The sequence below is a fragment of the Medicago sativa genome, chromosome 2 (genome assembly GCF_051527215.1).
Source record: "Medicago sativa cultivar Bolivia chromosome 2, Bolivia_mono, whole genome shotgun sequence".
Taxonomy (NCBI): Eukaryota; Viridiplantae; Streptophyta; class Magnoliopsida; order Fabales; family Fabaceae; genus Medicago; species Medicago sativa.
In genome coordinates, this window is record NC_140750.1 from 77,193,454 (window position 1) to 77,215,205 (window position 21,752).

The 21,752-nt window shown below is 33.2% G+C and overlaps 2 protein-coding genes, 1 long non-coding RNA gene and 1 pseudogene across 6 annotated transcripts; 3 read left to right on the forward strand and 1 right to left on the reverse strand.

Annotated features, from left to right (window-relative positions):
• The first annotated feature begins 5,925 nt into the window (after positions 1-5,925).
• On the forward strand, positions 5,926-9,681 carry LOC146950939 (protein TRM32-like; annotated as a pseudogene). The gene is made up of 5 exons (XR_015027743.1): positions 5,926-6,069; positions 6,569-6,789; positions 7,077-7,151; positions 7,270-8,515; positions 8,731-9,681. The product of XR_015027743.1 is annotated as a protein TRM32-like (transcript).
• Positions 9,682-10,031: 350 nt separating this feature from the next.
• On the forward strand, positions 10,032-15,795 carry LOC146950940 (Tetratricopeptide repeat (TPR)-like superfamily protein). 3 transcript variants are annotated; one of them, XR_015027745.1, is made up of 6 exons: positions 10,032-10,323; positions 11,228-12,327; positions 12,696-12,815; positions 13,422-13,522; positions 13,997-14,190; positions 14,878-15,795. XR_015027745.1 is itself a non-coding variant. In XM_085746907.1 (2 exons), exons 1-2 carry the CDS (start codon positions 10,036-10,038, stop codon positions 12,476-12,478), a joined length of 1,539 nt encoding a protein of 512 aa, XP_085603033.1. In that variant the 5' UTR covers positions 10,032-10,035; the 3' UTR covers positions 12,479-12,618. The 3 variants fall into 3 exon arrangements, 1 of the variants encoding a protein (XP_085603033.1); XR_015027744.1 differs by lacking the exon at positions 14,878-15,795 and having other exon boundaries at positions 13,997-14,339; XM_085746907.1 differs by lacking the exons at positions 12,696-12,815; positions 13,422-13,522; positions 13,997-14,190; positions 14,878-15,795 and having other exon boundaries at positions 11,228-12,618.
• Positions 15,796-15,831: 36 nt separating this feature from the next.
• On the reverse strand, positions 15,832-17,751 carry LOC146950941 (outer envelope pore protein 16, chloroplastic-like). Its single transcript, XM_085746908.1, has 6 exons — positions 17,558-17,751; positions 17,420-17,471; positions 17,214-17,245; positions 16,683-16,716; positions 16,525-16,592; positions 15,832-16,229 (listed from the first exon to the last, which is right to left on the reverse strand). Exons 1-6 carry the CDS (start codon positions 17,669-17,671, stop codon positions 16,086-16,088), a joined length of 444 nt encoding a protein of 147 aa, XP_085603034.1. The 5' UTR covers positions 17,672-17,751; the 3' UTR covers positions 15,832-16,085.
• A 652-nt stretch (positions 17,752-18,403) lies between these two features.
• LOC146950942 (uncharacterized) lies at positions 18,404-19,562 on the forward strand. Its single transcript, XR_015027746.1, has 2 exons — positions 18,404-18,843; positions 18,914-19,562. It is a non-coding gene; the product is annotated as an uncharacterized LOC146950942 (long non-coding RNA).
• The last annotated feature ends 2,190 nt before the right edge of the window (positions 19,563-21,752 follow it).

A 21,752-nucleotide genomic window follows, 5' to 3' on the forward strand; every position in this document is an offset into this window, starting at 1 on the left:
TATGATATAGCTAAAAAATTGTATATGGTTAAGCGATGCAAACAGTTGAAGTTTATTGCTTGCATATTTACGAACATATCACCCGTTGGGGGAAATTTGTAGCAGCAAAGGAAGTTAACTCGCAAGTAGAAACTAGAAATGCATGTATTTAAACCTTCATTTGAATCTGCAAACCCTTGTTGCCTTCATTTCAATCTTAAGCTTCATCTTTGAAGAACAAAGGTAAGGGGATGGCACCATTGATTTTCCACTTACATGTTACATCTGATACAGCAATAAGGAACTTAATGCAGAAAAAGAAGCCAAGAATTGTTTCATCCAAAAATATAACTCAGATAGTTTTTTCAATCTAGTTGCATTTGCATATTTACAAAGGCTTTGCAAATAGGGGAAATAAAGCTAACTAGCAACCATAAATACATCAATCAAAAACCGATGTTTGGATATGCAAACACCTTGTTACCTTGATTTCAATTTTAAACTTGCTTCATCTTGACAAGCATTTCCGTTTGAAGAAATCCAAAAATGAATCTGACTATACTTTTGTGTTCCATTGATAAAATTCCTCCTTGTCAGATGTCATGTTTGCCTTGGAGCTTGTTTTAGATTAGTGAATCATTTGATTGCAACATTGTGTATTGACATTATCACGTGACTTGAAAGTTCTGCCCTTATAACCAAGACTAAGAGATTGTGTCGAGAAAATTGTTTGACAAAGAGGTCAAGTTTTTCTTATTTTCATTCTTGTTGAAATTAGAGTTACATTCACCAAATGTGGTTAGCAATGATTTCACAAAAAAAGAACTCATATGACTTAATCTAGCACGTCAAATATCATAACTTAATCTAGCACGACAAATATCATACGATTCAATTAAATACACAGAAGAAGAATCATTCTTATTAAGTTCAGAAATGTTGAGTGCAAAGAAACCATGATCACAAATTCACAATATATTGTTCTCACAGTTATTGTTGTTTGTCGTTACAATCTTGTCAGATTTAAATGACACTTTAATTTCATTATTGTCCAACAAGACACTGACGTTAAATTTGCTCTTATATATTATCATGTACACAAAGTACGTCGATGAAAGTCTTTCCAATGTGAGCTTCAGAAGAATTTTTCCCTTTTTCGAAACTGCAACATTTCGCGAATCACACAAATAAGATACACAAGTTTTTCGTAATTTCCTACAAAAGTATAGGAAGTAAAAGCATCTTTGTGTGCTCAAATACGCCTGGTAACCCCATAGTCTACCAATCATTTGTCACAATGATCATAATATTAACATGGGAAATAACCGCAACAGTTATATCATCTCCTTTAACGTGGACCAATTCAGTTTTAACTTTAGGATGATTATCATTTCTCATTCTTTGGGAGCATTGTCATTTCTCACTTTATGACATCATGCACCTCAATGCAGCCCTCTCAAAGAATGAGAAATGACAATCGGTGGAGTTTCACATGGGAAAGGTTAATCCTTTCCCACCATGGGAAATTTTTTTGTTCCACTAGATTAAAAGAGGAATATAGATTTTACGATGGTCTGCCCACACTATATATTTTCCCCTCATCATCTTCAACCTCATGAATGCAAATCTGCTGTTCATTACCACCAAGAGACTACAATCCATCTTCATCAAGTTGTTCTTAAAAAAACCCATAAAATTAAAATCAAAGAACAATCCAAAATCAATATTCATGTAATTAAAAGATCAATCAACAACAATGCTAAACCCTTTCTGTTTTCTTTCTTATTTACATCTGAATCACACCAACTTTCTCCAATTATCTCAAGTTCCAATTTTTTTAGGACCCTTTGATTTATTTTCAAGCTTTCTGTCTAATATTTACTGACTTGAGAACTCATACATGCAACTGGGTATCGGGAAGATTGAACTTTGAAAGTTCATTTTTGGAGAAAATTATGAATGAAGTGATTTAGTTCTTTGACAAGTTAACATGTATCAATATTTTCGTGAGTTATGTCATATGGGAAGCCAAAGATTACTTTTTTTGTTGGAGCACTTGCTGTTAATTGTTTACTGTTTCAATCAATTTTGGTTCCATACGAAAATGAAAGAGCTCTTTGGTCTTCTTCTGATTTCAATAATGTTGTTATGGTGGATTGAACTTTGATTTTAATTTTCTGTGTTTTTTAAGAACAACTTGATGAAGATGTATTGTAGTCTCTTGGTGGTGGTGAATTGCAGATTTGCATTTTCATGAGGTTGAAGATGATGAGGGGAAAATAAATAGTGTAGGCAGACTATGGTAAAATCCATGCTCTTCTTTAATCAAATGGTAAAAGATAAACTTTTCCATGGTGGGAAAGGAATCACCTTTCCCATGTGAAACTCCACCTCCTCCTAAAGCTAAAGTTAATTTGGACGATGTTGAAGAGGAGATGATATAATTGTTGCGGTCAATTTTCAAGTCAGTATTATGACCAATGTGAACAAATGGGTGCTAGACTCTGGGGGAGATGATAATTGTTGCGGTCAATTTTCAAGTCAGTATTATGACCAATGTGAACAAATGGGTGCTAGACTCTGGGGGAGATGATATAATTGTTGCGGTCATTTTTCAAGTCAGCATTATGACCAATGTGAACAAATGGGTGCGCTGGGGCAACCAAACATATTTGTGCAAACAGTGATGTTTTTACCTCCTACTCTACAGTAGAAGATGAAAAAGAACTTGTGTATCTCGGTGATTCATGAACTACCTTCACTTTCACTGACGTACTCATGTACCTAAATAAAGGCAAATTTAATTGAAGTGTTTTTGTTTGATAATATATTGGATTTTTTTTTACGAATAAAATAAATTAAGAGTTTAATGGAGAAATGAAAATCGTCGGTATAAAACAAATTTACATTAAGCTCTGTTTGACAAGGCCAAGAAGTTAGCTCATAGTTTATAGTGGATAGCTTATAAGCTCGTCTGATAAAAAAAACTGTGTTGATAACGGTCTTTTCACAACGAGCTTAGAGCTTATTTTTTAGACAATGTTCCAAGCAGCGTTTGTGTTTATAGCTTTTAGCTATCATCTTTTATTCCATTTTTACACTTAGTAGTCTAACTAAATTCCATTTTTACTATTTATCTTTTTTTTTTTGTGGTGGCCGGAATTTGAACCTCGGCCCGGACCTTTTGCATATTTTATGCATTGTTCCTGACAACTGAGCTAAGATCATTTATTATATTATAAAGTAAAATATGTATGTTTTAAATAGGCCTATATGAAATTTGTCAAAAAAAAAAAAAAATAGCCCTATATGAATGATCTATTTTTTGATGAGGGTAATATATCATTTAGGCCCTTGAAATTACTTAAATTCAAAGTTGAAATGGTTTACGTGTTTGAAATTATTATTATGTCTTGTATTCCACGGAACGGTTCATGTTTGAAAGTTTGATTATTTCCACTTGGTTTTGAAAAATAACTTAATAAAAATGGATCAGTCAACTTCATCACCTTAACATACTTTGCGAGGGAGTATTTTTGATTTCTTCATATTCAAGATTTTTTTTCTGGGCTAGTTTATTCAAGGATTTCGGATTATCTCGTTTGGACAAGTTGCATGGTAGAGCATTAGTTAATTAATTAATTAACGTCATATTCTCCTGAACCAATCATAATTTCTAAATGATCCTGCTTGACCTTGTTAAATTTATTTTCTAATGAAGAAAAAAAAAATCCTGCTGCTTGCCCAGTTTGGTCTAGTGATTATTGGTACCATATTTTTCAATACTTGAGAGATGATTGTGACTTGAAGAAATCATGATTATATTTTGCAGTCAATTTTATCTACTTGTGTAGTTTGAAAGCTATTTGAGAGTCTCTCTTTTTATTTATAAAGACTTGGATATAAAATCTTTAAAAAGAAAAACTTGATTCTTTATCACATAGAGCAGGTATTGTATTTCAACAAAAAAAAAAAAAAAAAAACAGGTTTCCTCACAAACAAAAAAATTGAAAAACGTATGGTTTGGGGTCAAGCTAATTAGTGTTGTTATGCTCTTAAGATGTTTTTATTATATATGTTTCCTTTAAAAAAACTGAGAAGAAAAATAAATGTTTTCAAATTGAATCCTCATCTTCATGATTCTCTACATCTCTCTTCTAAATCTCTATCACTCTTTTAATCTCACTCTCTCTTGATAATTTTATTCCTTTTCTTCTAAATCTCTATCACTCTTTTAATCTCACTCTCTCTTGATAATTTTATTCCTTTTTAACCAATAAGTTTTAGATTGTTTTTTTAGTTGATGTGGTTCATTTTTAAAAATAATTGGCTTCAATTTCTTATAGGAAAATGATTATTCTTTACAGAAAAATATAATTATAAAAGAATTGCCTTCAAACTTATATAAATCCTTCATTTTGGTGAATACTTTATATATAACATCATAAAAATATAATTGATAGTTTTACAATTTCCTTACCGTTAATCTTTTTTGTGCGTTAAAGTTTAAGTGAGTTGGGTTTTGGGGTTCATCAAAGTCAATATAAATTATAATTAAAAGAACGTTTATGGAGATTTTTTTGTACAAGAGAGGTTTTTTTTTACCAATAAAGGTATTTTTTTATCAAGCCAAAATAAAAGAGTTTCTCCAAGGCATAAGATGTGCATGCAAAAAACTCATAACAAAAAATTATTTACAATAGAACATCAAACCATAAAGAGCAAAAAAGAACCCAACTAAGGGGTCCACAAATACATCATAGGATCATCCACACAAGTGGTTCTTACATCGGCAAAGAAAATTCAACCCGCGACATTGTAGATAAGTCAACTTTTTATCAATTGAATCAATTTTTTACCATTATTAATTTATATAAAATTGATTATAATTTTTTAAAGATAAATTTTTGAATGAAATCATTTTATTTCGAATTTTCTTAATTAAAATTAATTTTACAAGAGTCATGCTATTCGGTGCTCCCGGAGCACTTAGTAATTGTAAATCGCTGCCAACTCATTAGGAGTAGTTAGGTGTTATTTTCATCAAATTTAACCAAACTAAAGCATATGATTGATATTCGTAACTTCTTAAGCAATATTTCACTCCAAATGATCAACATGTTAAACTTAAACATAAAAACAGAACAAAACTCCAAAAATTGTTTGGTTAGAAAAGAATCCACATCATCTTCACCCTAATTACTCAAAGAACTTCTAAATCACTAATCTATTCTAAAAAAATCATTAATCTCGCTAAAAATACTAAGACTAACTAAACACAATAACCACTTAAATCCTATACCTATAAAAACTTACATAAAATAAACAAACAGTAATCACTCATTGTTGGACGTCATCCCACCATTAAGATTTTATTCAATTTTCTTAAAAAGAGTATATGGAAAGGAAAAAAGTTTGAATAAAGTTGTATATGCGAATTATGACTTTGCTATAGGAAATCATTCAAAGTCATCTATGCAAAATGCGGCTTTAGCTAAAGTCGACATTTTTATATTTATTATCGTAAGAAAACAAACAAATAAAAAAAGCAAGAAATCGGATTCGTACTTACTAATTACTATATGATATACGATTTACCCCACTTAAAGAACTACCTTTTGGACTACACTTTATTTAATCAAAGTATACCAAATTTACAATGAGGTGAAAAAATCAATAATAAGCTAGTTTAGACATTGAAATTGAATAGTAGTCTTTGATTTTAGTCGTAGTCAAAGCAAGTTAGAATAGAAGACCAGGTTTGGTGCGGGTCCTTAATCTAACATCTAGTCTAGAAACAAATCAGACCATAAACAAGACTTTCATAACCAACTTTCCTTGCAACGCAGCCACAACAATTTAATTTAACATTTTTATTTATTTATTTATTTATTATTTATGACACATATAGTAACATATATTAATGTTTAGACTTGTACTTTAGTTGTCTTCCCCCTTTATAACGCTAGCCACCTTGTTTTGAACAACTGCTCCAAGCTTTGCCTTTGTTATTCATAAGAGAGAAATCACCACCTAACTTCACTTCTGCCACAATAAACCTGTTTCACTTTATTCTTTCATCCATTTAAGGTTAGTGTCTCATTAATTTGTGTTAATTTGTTATTCTTTTGTGTTTACTTCTATAACAACGGTTGAAAAATGAAGACTTTTCTGTTACACTATATATTATCTAGCTACTTTAAAATTGAAATAAACCATCATGGTTTTATTATGTTATTTACATATTTACTTTGGTCTCACGTTATGAGTTTTATGTATCAAGATGTTTCTATAGATGTTGACCAAGATGTTATGCTTGTTTTTCTGTTAAATATATTAATTATTATGAAAGCGGTTTTAATTTATGGAGTTTGATGAAACTGAAATTTCCAGCATGTGTAAAAACGAACACACAATTAGTTATATGTTTTTTCAATCTTTTGATTGTTAATCTGATTGCTCCAGCCTTTGTTCAAAATTTCATATACAGAAAAAAAAAAAAATCATGTAATATGAATATATGAATACTGCTAAGTTTTCTTTAACATGTATACTTAATTTCTTTGTAACATTAATCATGGTTATGCAGGACAAGGTGTGGAGACAGAAATTGATTATCACTTGAGTGGATTGAAATTTACAGAAATTGATTATTTGTTATGGGAAAACACTTGATTAGTTCAGAGGAATCAACAGCTCAAATTCAAGAAGTTAATCAAGGATGTATGTGGGGCATGTTTCATATTCTTGATTATCATCGTTGGGGTGTCAAAAGGGTGTTTCATTACAAAAAGAAAAGACATGCCAGATGTAAGCAATTTCATACCACACTATGTTTCTTCTTTTATTTTATCACTTGATTTTTTTGTTATTTTTTATTTATTCAATGATCACTACCATTGCTTTATAATCATTAAAAGTGCTTACATGATAAAAATATATATAAGGGGACAATTTAGTCCATCTCATCAAGAACCTTTTGTGTATATAAACAGCTGTATTACTATTTAAGTAATTCTACCTATACCTTAGAATTATTTAAAGTAGAAATTAATATCTATGCACAGATAGTTTAAATCTTTTTCACCTATATGCAGATAAGAAAAAGACCATTTTGCAAGACCAACAAAATGTTGTTACAGATTGTTGTTACAGATGCAGAATCCCTCAAGGTATGTTTCAAGATTCATGATTATATTTTATGGTCACCGTCATAAATAAATAAATAAAGAATTATTGTATTATATATAATAATTGTGTTTGAATCTAATATATAAATATAAATATCAGGTAAGTCAACATAGAGAAATATCAAATGCTAAAGGTCAGGCTAGTAGTGGGAATGCACTTCATCGGAAGAAAGATGGCAAGGCAACAGATCAATGTTCCCTTAACAGAGACATTTCAATTAAATTCAAAAACAATGATGATGTTTTGGAGGTAATTAATGTGGAGAAGAATGTATTACTCAAATTTCTAAGAGATATAGACATTGGTGGTAAAAAAATTCATCAAGCTCCTCACAACAAAGCGAAATTGACAAAATCAGGATCATTTCCTTTAACCGCGCCTTCCAAGGTGAAAAACATTAGCTCTAGTACCTTCCGGTCCAAGCAAACCGAAATTTGGCACTTTCCCAAGGGGGAAAAATTGCTAGCTGGAACTCAGGCTCCAAAAAAGCTTGGATCAAGTTTAGTGAAAGATATTTCTTATGAAACGCCGAAGCTTTCGGCGAGCGATCTTGGAATCGATAGTGTCATGGCTGTGCAACAAAAACCAAGTATTTCTTCAAAGCCTTCTGAAGGAGTAAGCCACAAAGGATGGAATCAAGTGGTTATTCATCAATTCAAAGTTATAAAACAGAAGATAAAACATGCACTTGTGGAACTCAAAAAAAGTGGTCATCAAACATCTGTCGAAGTTATCCACAATAACGAGAAAGAGATCTCACAAAGCTTAGATGTTGGCGTGATTCAAGAATACAGAAAGAGTAAGAGCTTGAGTGAGGCTAAAGCTTCTGAATCTGATTCCAACAAACATGAAGCTAGCCTAATGCGAAGAACATCATCTCTTAACGAATCGATGGATAGATATACTCAGTTGTTTGAGAAAAGCACGAGCAAAGAGATCAAGTGGCAAAGCTCAAAATCTAAAAGCTTAAGATTGACAAATGATGATAAGATTCACAAGAGTAGGCATGCTCCTATGTTTTCTAGAAGCAATTTGTCTATGCCTAATCTTGAGTCCTTAGGATTCATTCTACATGATGTTCTTCTTGAAACAAATGAAGAAAATAATACGGTGGAAAGTGATAATAATGTTCAACGTAAATCAGTGAGCACTCCTTTAAAGATTGATAAATCACTTGAACATTTTAAAGAGGCTGAAGTTGATGAAACAGTTGAAGGGAGTGGCAGAGATGTGAATCCTAGTTCTTTATCTGCTGTGGAAATAAGCATGACTACTAATCTTAGCAAGGAGGTAACAGAATCACCTGAAATTAGCTGTCAAGACAATACAATCGGCCAAGCAGAAGGTAACAAATTTATGTCAATGTGCATGAGACTAACGTAACATTTCTTTGAGGAATTTAATTGATATGCGCTATAAAACAATCATAATTATTAGATCATTAAAAAATATTTGACTTTAATCATTACTACTTTAAAAGTCTCACATAAGATGATTTGTGATTGATTGACGTATCAGAGATCATTACTAATCTTTTTTTTGGCTATATATATATACCAGGAAAGGAATCGAATACGCGCAGTTCAAATGCAAGCGTGACAGACAAAGACACAAACAATAGTCTTGAAAATCATTTCTTGCACTTCAAGTCATATTCAGAAAACGATTCCAATTTCAAATATGTCAAAGACATTCTTGAATTTTCGGGTTTCATGGGAAATGAGCAGACCCAAATGCCATACACGGTAGACCAGCCAATGAAACCTTCCTTATTCACAGCTTTAGAAGAAATTTTTCTTCATGAAAATGAGTGTTCTGAAGAAGAAGAGAACATCAATATGTGTGATCACCAACTTCTTTTTAACTTGGTCAATGAAGTACTCTTTCAAATATATGAAAATTCACCAACTTATTTTCCAAAACCCTTTGCATTCAACTACAAACTCAAACCAATGCCTAAAGGGAACTATCTTGTTAAAGAAGTATGGGACAGTGTTAGTTCATATTTGATGTTGAGACCAGAGTTAGATCAGACATTAGATGATGTTGTTGGTCGTGATTTGACGAAAAGAAGTGGTTGGATGAATCTTCAACAGGAAGAGGAGTGTGTAGCACTTGAACTTGAGGAAATGATCATAGATGATTTATTAGATGAAATTCTCTTCTCATGATGTTGGAAACTCAACTAGATTTTATCAATGCTCAATACTGATTCAAGAGTGTTTCAGACTTTCAGTTCATTGATGATTTTTTGAAGCAGCATAGGATTTATATGTTGATTAATTTGTAAATAGGATTGTACTGGCAGATGCTATGTAGAGTTGCTTAAAGAGTTTTGGTGTGTATTAGTTCCCATGTAAATAACATAAGATTATACTTTTTTTTAAACATAGGATTATATACTTTTTTTTTTAGACAACATAAGATTATACTTGCTCTTGTTTACGATTGTTTAATGTTGATGTCAAAAAAGTCTCTTATCAATGCAATGTAGTACAGAATTGAATTTGAGTCCCCATCCCGCACCTGATTGAGAGTATCAATAATATATGTTGTCACGTTATTTAATATGTATAAAAAACACGAGTTGTCATATTATTAATTGAAGTGCAACGTTAAGTTTGAAATAATTTTACACTGACGGGTGTATACTAATTAAACTCAACTAATAAATGATATATATAACATTAAGTTTGAAATTTGAATAATAAAATATATCTAAAGTATATATTTTTGGTACAAAAGTTTTTTTTTTATATTTTATTTAAAAAATTATATATTGACAATATTTCCAAAAAGTATAAAGGTCATGAAATTAAGCAGTAGCAATATATTGAATTGAAGGGTGGTGAAAACAAGACAAGCATGAGCATGCGAAATCTAATGAGTATAGCAATACGCGCGAAGTTCATAGAGACAATTCGTCGAACACCTTGTGTCAATGAAACCCATCTCAGTTTCAAACTCTTTTGCACACAAACAACTCAAGACCAAGATAGCTTGTGTAAGAGAATCGAAAAGCTTCCAAAAGGAGAATCTATAGCTTCCGCATTTCGTAGTTGGATGCGTGATGGCTTCCCCGTTCGTGGTGCCGATGTCTTTCACACCATTAACCGTCTCAGAAAACTCAACTTCAATAAACGCGCACTTGAGGTAGTATATTTCACTCATTTGTTCTTTCTTTGTTGTTTTCTGAATCAATCTTTGTATGTTTCAATGAAAATGATAACTACCATTTTGGCCATTTTGGATAAACAGCTTATTTTGCAGCTTATAGCACAGGGGCTTATCATACTATAACTTCTTGGGAATGAGCTATCTCTATAACACAAGATAAAATAAAGTTAAATTGCTTTTGTATACTCTATGAGTTGTTTTCATAAGCTATCCTAGAGACTTTGTGAAAATAAGATGAAAACAATATATGAACATGTCATAAGCTGTTTTCACGAGTTCTTCCAAAATTAGCCTTGTTTGGATAAATAGCTTGGGATAAGCACTTGTGTATAAGCTTACATAAGCTATTTTGATACAAAAACATAAAATAAAGTTAAATTGTTTTTGTGTATGTTATGAGTTGTTTTTATAAGTTATCTTGGAGAGCTTATGAAAATAACCTCAAAAAAGCTTATGAAAAATGTCATAAGCTGCTTTCATTAGTTCTTACAAAGTACAAACAGTATCAAACTTATGTTACTAGTTAAGCTCAAATAAACCAATCCAAAGAGGCCCAATTTGTCTGTGTTTTGTCTAAGGCTCCATTGTCTTTGGCTCTGTTTGGATAAACAACTTAGTTTGCAGCTTATAACATAAGTGCTTATCATATAAGCTCTTATGAAAAGCTATTTCTATAACACTAGATAAAATAAAGTCAAACTGCTTTTGTATAATCGATAATTTTCATCAGCTATATGGAGAACTTATGAAAATAAGCTGAAAATAACATATGAACATGTCATAAGTTGTTTTCACAAGTTCTCCCAAACAGTGTCTTTATGTGTTGTATACGGCTCCATTGTTTGAGACTTGAATATTTTACTCTTCTGACTTTTGATAGGTGATGGAATGGGTAATAAGGGAGAGACCCTATAGACCTAGGGAACTAGATTACTCTTATCTGGTGGAATTCACAACTAAGCTTCATGGGATTCCACACGGTGAAAAGCTCTTCACTCGTGTTCCTGTTGAATTTCAGAACGAGTTACTCTATAACAACCTTGTGATTGCTTGTTTAGATAAAGGTGTCGTAAGGGTTTCACTTGAGTACATGAAGAAAATGAGGGAATTGGGTCATCCTATTTCGCATTTGGTCTTTAATCGCTTGATAATTCTGCATTCCTCGCCGAGCCGCAGGAAGATGATACACGGGTTACTTACTCAAATGAAGGCTGATAAAGTCACGCCACATGTTTCCACATACAATATTTTGATGAAAATAGAGGCCAATGAACACGATCTTGAAAATTTGATGAGGTTTTTTGATCGAATGAAACGGGTGCATGTTGAACCGAATGAAATATCTTACTGCATTTTAGCTACTGCCCATGCAGTTGCTAGGTTATACACTGCAACTGAAATGTATGTTGAGGCTGTGGAGAAATCTATGACAGGGAATAATTGGTCAACATTGGATGTCTTGCTTATATTGTATGGGTATCTTGGGAGCCGGAAGGAGCTGGAAAGGATTTGGAGTATTATTAAAGGACTTCCCTTTGTTAGATCTAAAAGTTATTTGTTAGCCATTGAAGCATTTGGTAGGATTGGAGAGTTAAACCGAGCAGAAGAGATTTGGTCAGAAATGGAATCAGTAAAAGGATTGAAATCTGTAGAGCAATTTAATTCAATGATGACCGTGTATTGCAAACATGGAGTGCTTGACAAAGCAGCTAGGTTGTACAAAAATATGAAGACAAAGGAGTGCAAACCGAATGCCATAACGTATCGACATCTTGTTCTGGGTTGCTTGAAATCTGGTAAGGCAGAGCAAGCTTTGAAGACATTAGACTTGGGCATGCGTTTTCCGGTTGACAAGAGGGTTAGAAATTCAACCCCATGGTTGGAGACAACTCTTTCAATTGCTGAGCTTTTTGCTGAAAAAGGGGATGTTGAAAATGTTGAGCGACTGTTTGAAGAATTTCATAAAGCTAAGTATTGTAGGTATACTTTTGTATATAATACCTTGATTAAGGCTTATGTAAAAGCTAAGATTTATAATCCAAATCTTTTGAGAAGGATGATCCTTGGAGGAGCAAATCCTGATGCTGAAACTTACAGTCTTTTGAAAATTGCTGAACAGTTTCGGACCTGATAGTTTTTATTCATAGTTTTCAATCGAGTTAATGTTATATCATTACATATTGTCATTCTATTTTGTAAACGTGTATCAATTATGGAACAAGAGTCACTAAGATCATCTGCCATTGCTTATAGAAGCTCCTTTTGTTTGCATATTGCATCAACATTGATAATATAAAGATACTACATGGGTATAACATGTTGATTTTCATTTACCTCTCCAAATTCAGCTACATTGCTCCATAATAGATTGCCAGCTTCAGTTGTTATGAAAGGTGAGGATTCCCCGCCTTTGGAGATAAGTGCTGGTGGCTTGGTTGGTGAGAGCTCTTTTAGGCATCTGGTGATAGGTAAGTATTTGTTCTTTATGTTTTTCAGTTTTAGTTTATTATCTGGTTTTAAATTTACATGTGAATTTAACTGTTAGTATGAAAATGCGAAGGAGTTGGCAAGCAATGAATGATTTTGTGCTCTTGAGAGTTGAGACATTGTATTGTATTCAAGTGTTTCTATCATTAACCATTGAGTTTTCGCAACAAAGCAGCAAAAAGAGTCTTTTCTATACACACAACTTCAAGGGATTCATATGAACAAACTCCTTTATTAGATAGTTTAACTGTTGGTTGTTCAGCTCTGTTTGTTGATTCAGTTTTAACCTGAAGCATATGTGCTGCCTTCTCTTTAATATTTTTTTGTAGATTTATTTTGAATCTGTTCTAATTGTGGATGCATACCTCTTGAGGATGCATACCTCTTGATTGATTCCTCCATTTTCTCTTTAACCCAAAGCATATTTGTTTTTGTTGATTCAGTTTTAACCTGAAGCATATGTGCTTCCTTCTCTTTAATATTTTTTTGTAGATTTATTTTGAATCTGTTCTAATTGTGGATGCATACCTCTTGATTGATTCCTCCATTTTCTCTTTAACCCAAAGCATATTTGTTTTTTAATTCAGAGATCTTGGAACCAAAAAGCAATTGAAGAAGCATTCAATACACCCCAAGTTTTAGTATACTCAATAAGGGAGTACTTGCATGAAAAGTGAAAAAGAAAGAGGTAAAAAACAATCTACTTTAGTTTGTTTAAAATTTCAAGAAGTTATGGTATTTGTCATCGGTTTTTGTAGAGTATAATGTTTATGTTATTCCATCAAGAAATTATAAATTATCACCTCATTATAATATTATTGTATCTTTTACGGTTTATACTGATCATTGAATTGGTGAGAAATAGTTAACTATTAAAGGGAACAACAATGATCCAAGTGAAGGGGAACATGTTAATTTGCAAACACTTTGTTATCAATGACCTGAAATAAACTTGGAAAATATGAATTGAGAGTTATAAATGTACTTTTTATTAGTGTTTGGCTTCACAATGTACCTTCGGGTGCTAAAGACACAATCGCAACACATGGCGCAAAGGTCATTTTCGTGTTAATAAGAACCCGAGCATATCATTTTGTGTGAAATTGAAAACCATTCAGTTTGATAAAGTTTGCTAATTTATGTATCTTGCACTAATTTACAGCCGAAAGCTTTTAGCTTGGAACCTGGTCCATGCACCAAGGACCAAGAGATGAAAGGGATTACATATTCAGGACCAAGAGAAGGAAGGGATTACATATTCAGATGGCAAGGTTTTGGCAAGAAGGAAAGGAACCTACTAGTGTGAATAGAAGTCTTTGATGTCCTATGATATATTGCAGATAACAGTGGATAAAGGTTTAGATACACTTTTTAACCCTATAATGTATTACTCTTGGTTTAATTACGATATCTTTCTCATCACTTAGCCTCTTGTGATTGAGAAACAACTACAGACAATGTGAATTGTTTATTTATTTATTTAATATGTTTAATATGTCGGTAAAGTTTCCTCATTTATAAATTCAGAGTCCACCCAGAGTGACCTTTGGAGGATATGTCTATGTTCTATATATAGAGACATGTTTGGACTCCAGTTCAGGGAATATTGTTTGTATACTCTACTAGGGACTACACTTTCTTGCTCTTTTTGAAAATGCTTGGCTTGAAAATTTTCTTCAAGATTTTTTATTATAACCGCCGGTTGTCTAGATAGCTATGTAAAGATAGGCCATGGGACACTGCTACTAGACAACTCGGCCAGTGTTTACAAAACAAGATATGGCAACACTTGAGACTGATGCTAGTTCTCTAATTTTATGTTTCAATACAAGTCATAAAGCTTGTTAATACAGTTGGAAATATATTAGAATCTGTATATTATTTTATAGGATTACTGTATACTATAATATTATATCACGTCATGTCATAAAAACACGAAATTTATACCATTTAAAAATCGACTCCTCTACGTAGTTTAAACACAGTTTTATCATCTTATGCTTCTCATAGAGTTAACATTATTGAGTGAGGGGTCTTTTGTAGGACAATTTGGGGAGGAAAAAAAAAATTGATGAAGGCAAAAGAAAGCAATAAAGGCAGGAGAGGGCCTGAACCCTATACAGAAAGAGGTTACGCCTGAGGAAGCAAGCCAAGTCTATTCCTAAGAAGCAAAGAAACTACAATCATCTAGCTAAAGCTTTGCTTTCAAACCAAAGAAACTAAGCTGCCAAACAACAGAACTAGCTACTAGCACTTATTAAGAACCATCTACATGACAGTCACAAATATTTGGGATTGCTTTTGATTACACCCTTTTTGGAACGAGTTTGGATGTGCTCACTACTTGTGATGCCATCAGAACCTTTGCCAATGTGAGTCTTAGGGCTTTTCTGCTTCTTAGTCTTCCTACCAGGCTTGGTGTTAGATGCTATGTCAGTATGTTTGGCTAAGTATCTGTCAGCTGCATGCTCCATATCAGTGTTAATGTCTGAGGCAGAGTCGTCGTCATCAACATCACCCCAAAATTCCTTCATTATCTGCACACTTTTAAGGCTGGCTGCTGAGTGGTTACTGGTGTCACCAGACTTTCCACCTATAACTCTTTTGCCCAGACTCAAATCTTCATCCACAGAAGTGACGGGAACAGCCAAAGACAAAACTGGGGTGCTAGAACACCGAACCACCAAACTTGGATCACACCCCCTCCCCGAGACAGAGTCCAACATTTGCTTGTTAGAAACTATAGGTAGAGGCTGAGAGGGCCTTGATTCCAATGGAATAGGTGCATCTTGCTCTAGACCTGGCTCTAAGCAAGCATCCTCTTTAGGATATACACAGAAAATGTATTATAAAATCTAAATTTACTGCTTTAGTTAGTTCAGTATTTTTTAAAGCAACGGCAATTAGATAGATTGATATATATCATGATTTCAACAGGGAGACATTCCTACCTTACAACACGTCCCCTTCATCTCATGATCTAGAACCGCAATAATATTTATGAAAACGTTAAACTTTATTCACCTGGCTGCTAATGTTTAAATTTGAAAACCTGTTCATGCCCAGGTTTCTTTATACTAAAAGTAAAACTCATTTATCCAAAGACCAAGAATTGACAGAAAGCTGAAATATGACGTCTCATCAGTAATTCCATCAAAATTATTACATAACCGGTAAGACAGACAAAAGAGACCAAATGTGCAACCCCTTTTCAAACATGGAATAATAGCATTAAACATTTAAATCATCCATTAGAAACTCCAGCCATTTATGAATGCTGCAGCAGTCGCAATTGCAGCCCCTGTAATGGCACCTACTACAATCTTGTCTGCCTTTTCATTGTTGGCTGCAGATACCAGAGCCCCTGTCACTGCACCTCCAAATGTGGCATTTTTCTGTACATCAAAAGACCAAGGGAACAACGGTAAGAATCTCAACTGAAAAATCTAACTTAAATTGAACAATAGAAGGCATGGCTCACTGCCTAAAACAAAGTTAACACATTTGACATCTAACTTTTACAGATTCATTTTCAAACATGATGCTTGTTAAAAACAGCTTGAAATTTAAGAGATTAGATGTCATTATATGGAAGACAAATCCAGAAATAAAGTGCTCTCTCTAGCATAGAATGTACAATAACACCAAGTCTATTTTAAGTGTTTTCAACTACCCTATTGAGAGAATTACCCAGTCTCTGGTGCCACGGATCCTCTCCACCCCGTATTCTGTTCCAACATATACACCAGCTATAGCTCCTGTAAGCGTAGAAAGGAAAATACATTAAATAGAGCTAATGTGTTTACTAATTGAACTTGTCATATTACATAATGCAACACAAGTCTTACCCCAGTATGCACCTTCTTTAAATGTCTTCTTCAGCTGCAACAAGACCTCTCATTAACAAGGAACAAAGCATATCATGGTAGACAAAATGTCTATTGAATGGGATTCCTGCCCTTTTCAGGATTTAGATTCTCAGCATTCACGTAATCACACACTTGCGGATATAGACTGACATATCAAGATCAGATGGCTCGTGTATCAGCTTTGTAATTTGACCTATTTATCAAAGTTAAAGCATGGATTGTCCGATTTTGATCAAACAGCTCAAACTACATTATTGCTTCAAATGTGTGATTTCGTGAAATGAGAGAATCCGAATTTAGGGGCTTTCCTGTCATTATTCTTTTCTAGGACTAAACCTCCCAAGTTCAAATCACATTATTGCCTCAAAGATGCATACATACCAATATATAAATTACTTATAATTGGAGCTTATACAACTGAAAATATTAAAAATTATATTTTAGGAGTAAAGGCCACCCCAAATGAATCAATCATGATAAGTTGATAACAATGTTAAATAATGAACTTACAGTTTTCTCAAAATCACTACTTGAGACACTTCCTGGAACAGACATGTTTAGAAGTATCAGACATGATATTTAGTTAGTCAAACAAAGATCTTCACAAATGAAAATAATAATATATATTGATTTTGGTCTATAGTAACCCGAATCAAAGTTTTCATCTTTTGGAGATTTTAACAAAAGGGTTATAGCAAAAGTGGAGAAATACTTACCCTTTCGAGCAATATGATAGGTATCCTCTGCAAGTGCCCTTGTGGCTGCAACCTGAAAAAAAATAAAAAATAAATAGTTGGTTCGAATTGTTTAAGATAAAGAAGAAAGAGAAACAATTGAAGAAGTTGAGAAATTACAGCTCCAATCTTCAAGAAACCATCAACAGTGAGGTTGAGAAGTGGATTGCCCATGTCAATGACCACATCGACCTTGGGAGAAGACACTGATCCTGAAATGCTGCTATGAGGCATTTTTCACACACACACACACACACACACACACACACTTCTTTCTTACTTCTTTGCTTTGTTTAGCTACCAGCTTGAATGTTAAGGAAGGTGGTGTATACTATATACTACTATATAGCAAGAGGTTCTCACACAAAAGTGTGACCACTTATGGCTGTGATTGAAAGTTGAGAAAAGCATTTCCATCAATTATACTACATACATAGTACATTTTTAAATAATTAAAAGTTCACGGTTAATAAACGAGGATAGCTTTGTGCCCTCCACCTGTTAAGGAAAGGGCCCATTCTGAATTGATCTCTCACTATATGTTGGTTTGATGTCGGTCTTGTTTGATAGTACTGCTAACTTGAATATTTCCCAAAAATATATATAATATATATCGTCATGCCCAATTCAGGTTGCAGGAATTTTTCATGTGACATTTCATGTATTTGGTGTGTTAGAACACATGTTTGAATAGGTAATTTTTTACCTCTTCACATTGACAATTAATGTGTGTGAATTATCGCTATTAAACTATTTAATAAATTATTATATCATAAAGTTGTTGACATACTCCGATCAGGATTTATCACTTGTGTAGGGAGAGGGGACATTTTAGTTTGGTATGACAAGTGGCTTCCGAACGGTTGTTTATGTGATAGGATATCCCTATGGAACAAGAAGATTCTCATCTTCACATTAAAGATATTTATGTTCATGGTAATTGAAACTTCAACTTAATCTCCACTCACATCCCTCCTTTTAAGATAGGGCTGCCAAATGTGTTTATTAATGAAGATATTGAAGATATTTTTATTTGGGGACCTTCTATTTATAGCACCTATACTACCAAGTCAGCTTACTCTTGGGTTTTGGACAATACTGCCTTGCCACAACCATCCTTAAGTTGGTCTTGGATTTGGAAGCTTAAACTTCCGAACAACATTTGTCATTTTGTTTGGATCATCTTGCATAATAGTTTGCCTACTAATTATACCATATTCACTCACCATATCTTTATTGATGTCTTTTGTTACAGATGTGACGTCGATCTTGAAACTATTATCCACACTTTGAGGGACTGCCCGCAGACTCATCAAGTTTGGTCTTCTCTTTGTTTTTTGCCCCCTCTTTCTTCCAAGAGAAGAATCTTCTTCTTTGGATCAAGAATAATTCTATCAAATCTCAAGGTACTCTTTTCCTCATTGCCTGTTGGTTTATATGGAAAACTCGAAATGATGAATCCTTTTCGGATAACAGATGTACTCTATGGAAAATTCTTAACCAAATTAAATCCTTAGTCAAGCATACATCTAAGGTGTTTTGTGGCTCTAGTCTCGACAAGGTTCCCTGACTAGTTTCTTGGAAACACACGCATGAGAATGTGATCAAACTCAATGTGGATGGGAGCTCTAATGGTAACCCAAGCCGTTCTGGTTATGGTGGTCTTCTATGGAATTCGTCAAGAGGTTGGATTGTTGGCTTTTCTAGAAGTTGTGGTTTTACGTCTAATATTAATGTCGAGCTTCAGGCTATATCACATGGTCTCGAACTAGATTGGACTCATGACTACAAAGATATAGTTTTTGAATTTGATTCTCTCTCCGTGTTAAAATTCATCAAAGAGGAAGTTTCGCATACCCACTGATATGTTGTGATTGTTGGTTACATTAGACCCCTACTTACTAAGGACTAGAACATTGTTCTTATTCACATCTTGCGGAAGGATACTCTTGTGCCGACTGGTTGGCCAAATTTGAAGTTGCTCTTGTTAATGAGATTAGAAGACATTGTTTTTTTTTCATTGATCAAATAAAAAAATATTATTCAACTAGACAACATGAATTTTGTTCTTGATTCTAAGAAGGTTCTAGATTATATCATAGCAGTTGTTTCATAATTTTCACAACTTTCATGTCGAATTTAGCCAGAAGCAAGTCAATAGATCACTCACGTATTAACGAAGATATCCCCGTTTTATGCTAACTTACCTACTTATTGATGTATTTATGTATTTCTTTCATTATTTCTAATGAAATGATATAAGTTTGTTAAAAAAAATATTACTTATTCATGAGAAGTTATTAACTTATCATGCATTTTTTGAGATCTGGACGAATTTATTTTTCCCAAGAGGCACCACATTCTATGTTGACTAAAAATAATATTTGACTAACCTCATTTTCCTCCGGAGAAAAAACTTAGGAATGCATTGCACCCAAAATGAATGCATTGCACCCAAAATAAAATAAAAAAATCAGTATGCAATTTGGTTACTCAACTTTTACACTGTGTTTGGTAGAGGAGAAAAAGGAGAGAGAGAAGTTGAAGAGAGAGAAATAGGAGAGAAGTCCCACACTTCTCTTGTTTGGTTGTGGTGAGAAAGAGAGAAGAGAGAGTTAAAATCTGTGGGGCCCACTGTTTTTTTAGTCTTCTCATTGATTAGAAGAAACAGGCGAGAGAGTTGCAATTTTTGCAATTTCCCAATGATGCCCTCCATTGCATCAAGAAAAGACAAAAACGTAAATATATAACGGAATGCTTGTGTAGGTGAAGTTTATCGCACTTTTAATTAATTTCATAGTAAAAAATCCTCAAAATAAATTAACTTAGCAACAAAAATAATATGAACCACACTTCCGTATAAAAATATTAACTTATTTTCTTACGTACTATAAAAAATTAACCACACTTCCGTACTATAACTTAATAAAAATTATTCATTTTTTAATTAATTCAAATAAAGATTTTAGTTAACGTTGATAAAAAAAAAGTATTGCAGGTAATATAAATTATTTTTTTCACAAAAGGGAACATAAATTATGTTTTCCTACTCCAAACAATTATTTAGTTTCTTTTTATTGTGTTTAAGGGTATTCTTGTCCTTTAAAAGAAATTACATTATTCTCTCTCTTCTATCTCTCTTATCTTTCTCTTCTACCAAACATTACATCAAATCTACTCAATTTCTCACCTTTTTCTCTCTTCTCAAACTCTCTCTTACCTATTTCTCTCTTCACAATTTCTCTTCGTAACCAAACACTTTTAATATCCAAGAATCTAAATATGGAACATGTCAATTCTACCATTTACCTTCATTTATAGAGTTTTGTGTATTTATCAGTTAAGCCTAATATTTTGTAGGTTTATGGTAGAAAAAATATAGAATAGAAGCAAGAAATACGTTGAAAGGTAACACTGAGATGGAATAGGGAAATTCAGTTTTTTTTTTATTTGACTACTGCAATACACTTAATAGTCTGAGAAAATCAAAACAGAACACTACCACATCACCATGAAATTAGGATATGGTGGAACAACAACCTACTTGCTCCTAAAGTTTAGGAACCACTTATTGACTAAATGCAACAAAATTGAAATAATAGACAATAAAAAATAAAACAGCCACGTGCAGTCCAAAAGCAAATAATTAACACTCCTCCTTGCTTTAGGATCTGCAAACTCCAATTTTCTGCCTTAAAAACTCAAACTTGCTGACAGGAAGTGGCTTGGTAAACAAATCTGCCAATTGATCCTCTGACTTGCAATAAACCAAAGTGACTTCTCCATTTTGCTGCATTTCTCTTAAGAAGTAAAGCTTGATGTTAAAATGTTTAGTCTTCCCATGACATACCGGATCCTTTGAAATTGCTATTGCTGCCTGGTTGTCGATAAAAACCTCTATCTTATGATTCTGTTGGAGATGTAGATCATGTAAAATTTTCTTTAGCCACAAAACTTGATTTACAGCTGCTGTTGCTGCTATAAATTCAGCTTCTGCAGTGGATTGTGCTACTGTCTCCTGCTTCTTTGTGGACCATGAAAAAACACCTGATCCTAGGCTGAAACAATATCCAGAAGTACTCTTCATGTCATCAATGGATCCAGCCCAGTCACTATCAGAGAATCCACACAACTTGAACTTTTGACATCTCTCAAATTTGACACCATAATCAACAGTGCCTTTAATATATCTCAATATTCTTCTTGCCGCTTTCAAGTGCATTTCACTAGCACAATGCATAAATCGAGAGAGCATACTTACAGCGAATAGAATGTCTGGCCTCGTTGCAGTAAGATACATTAAACATCCAATAAG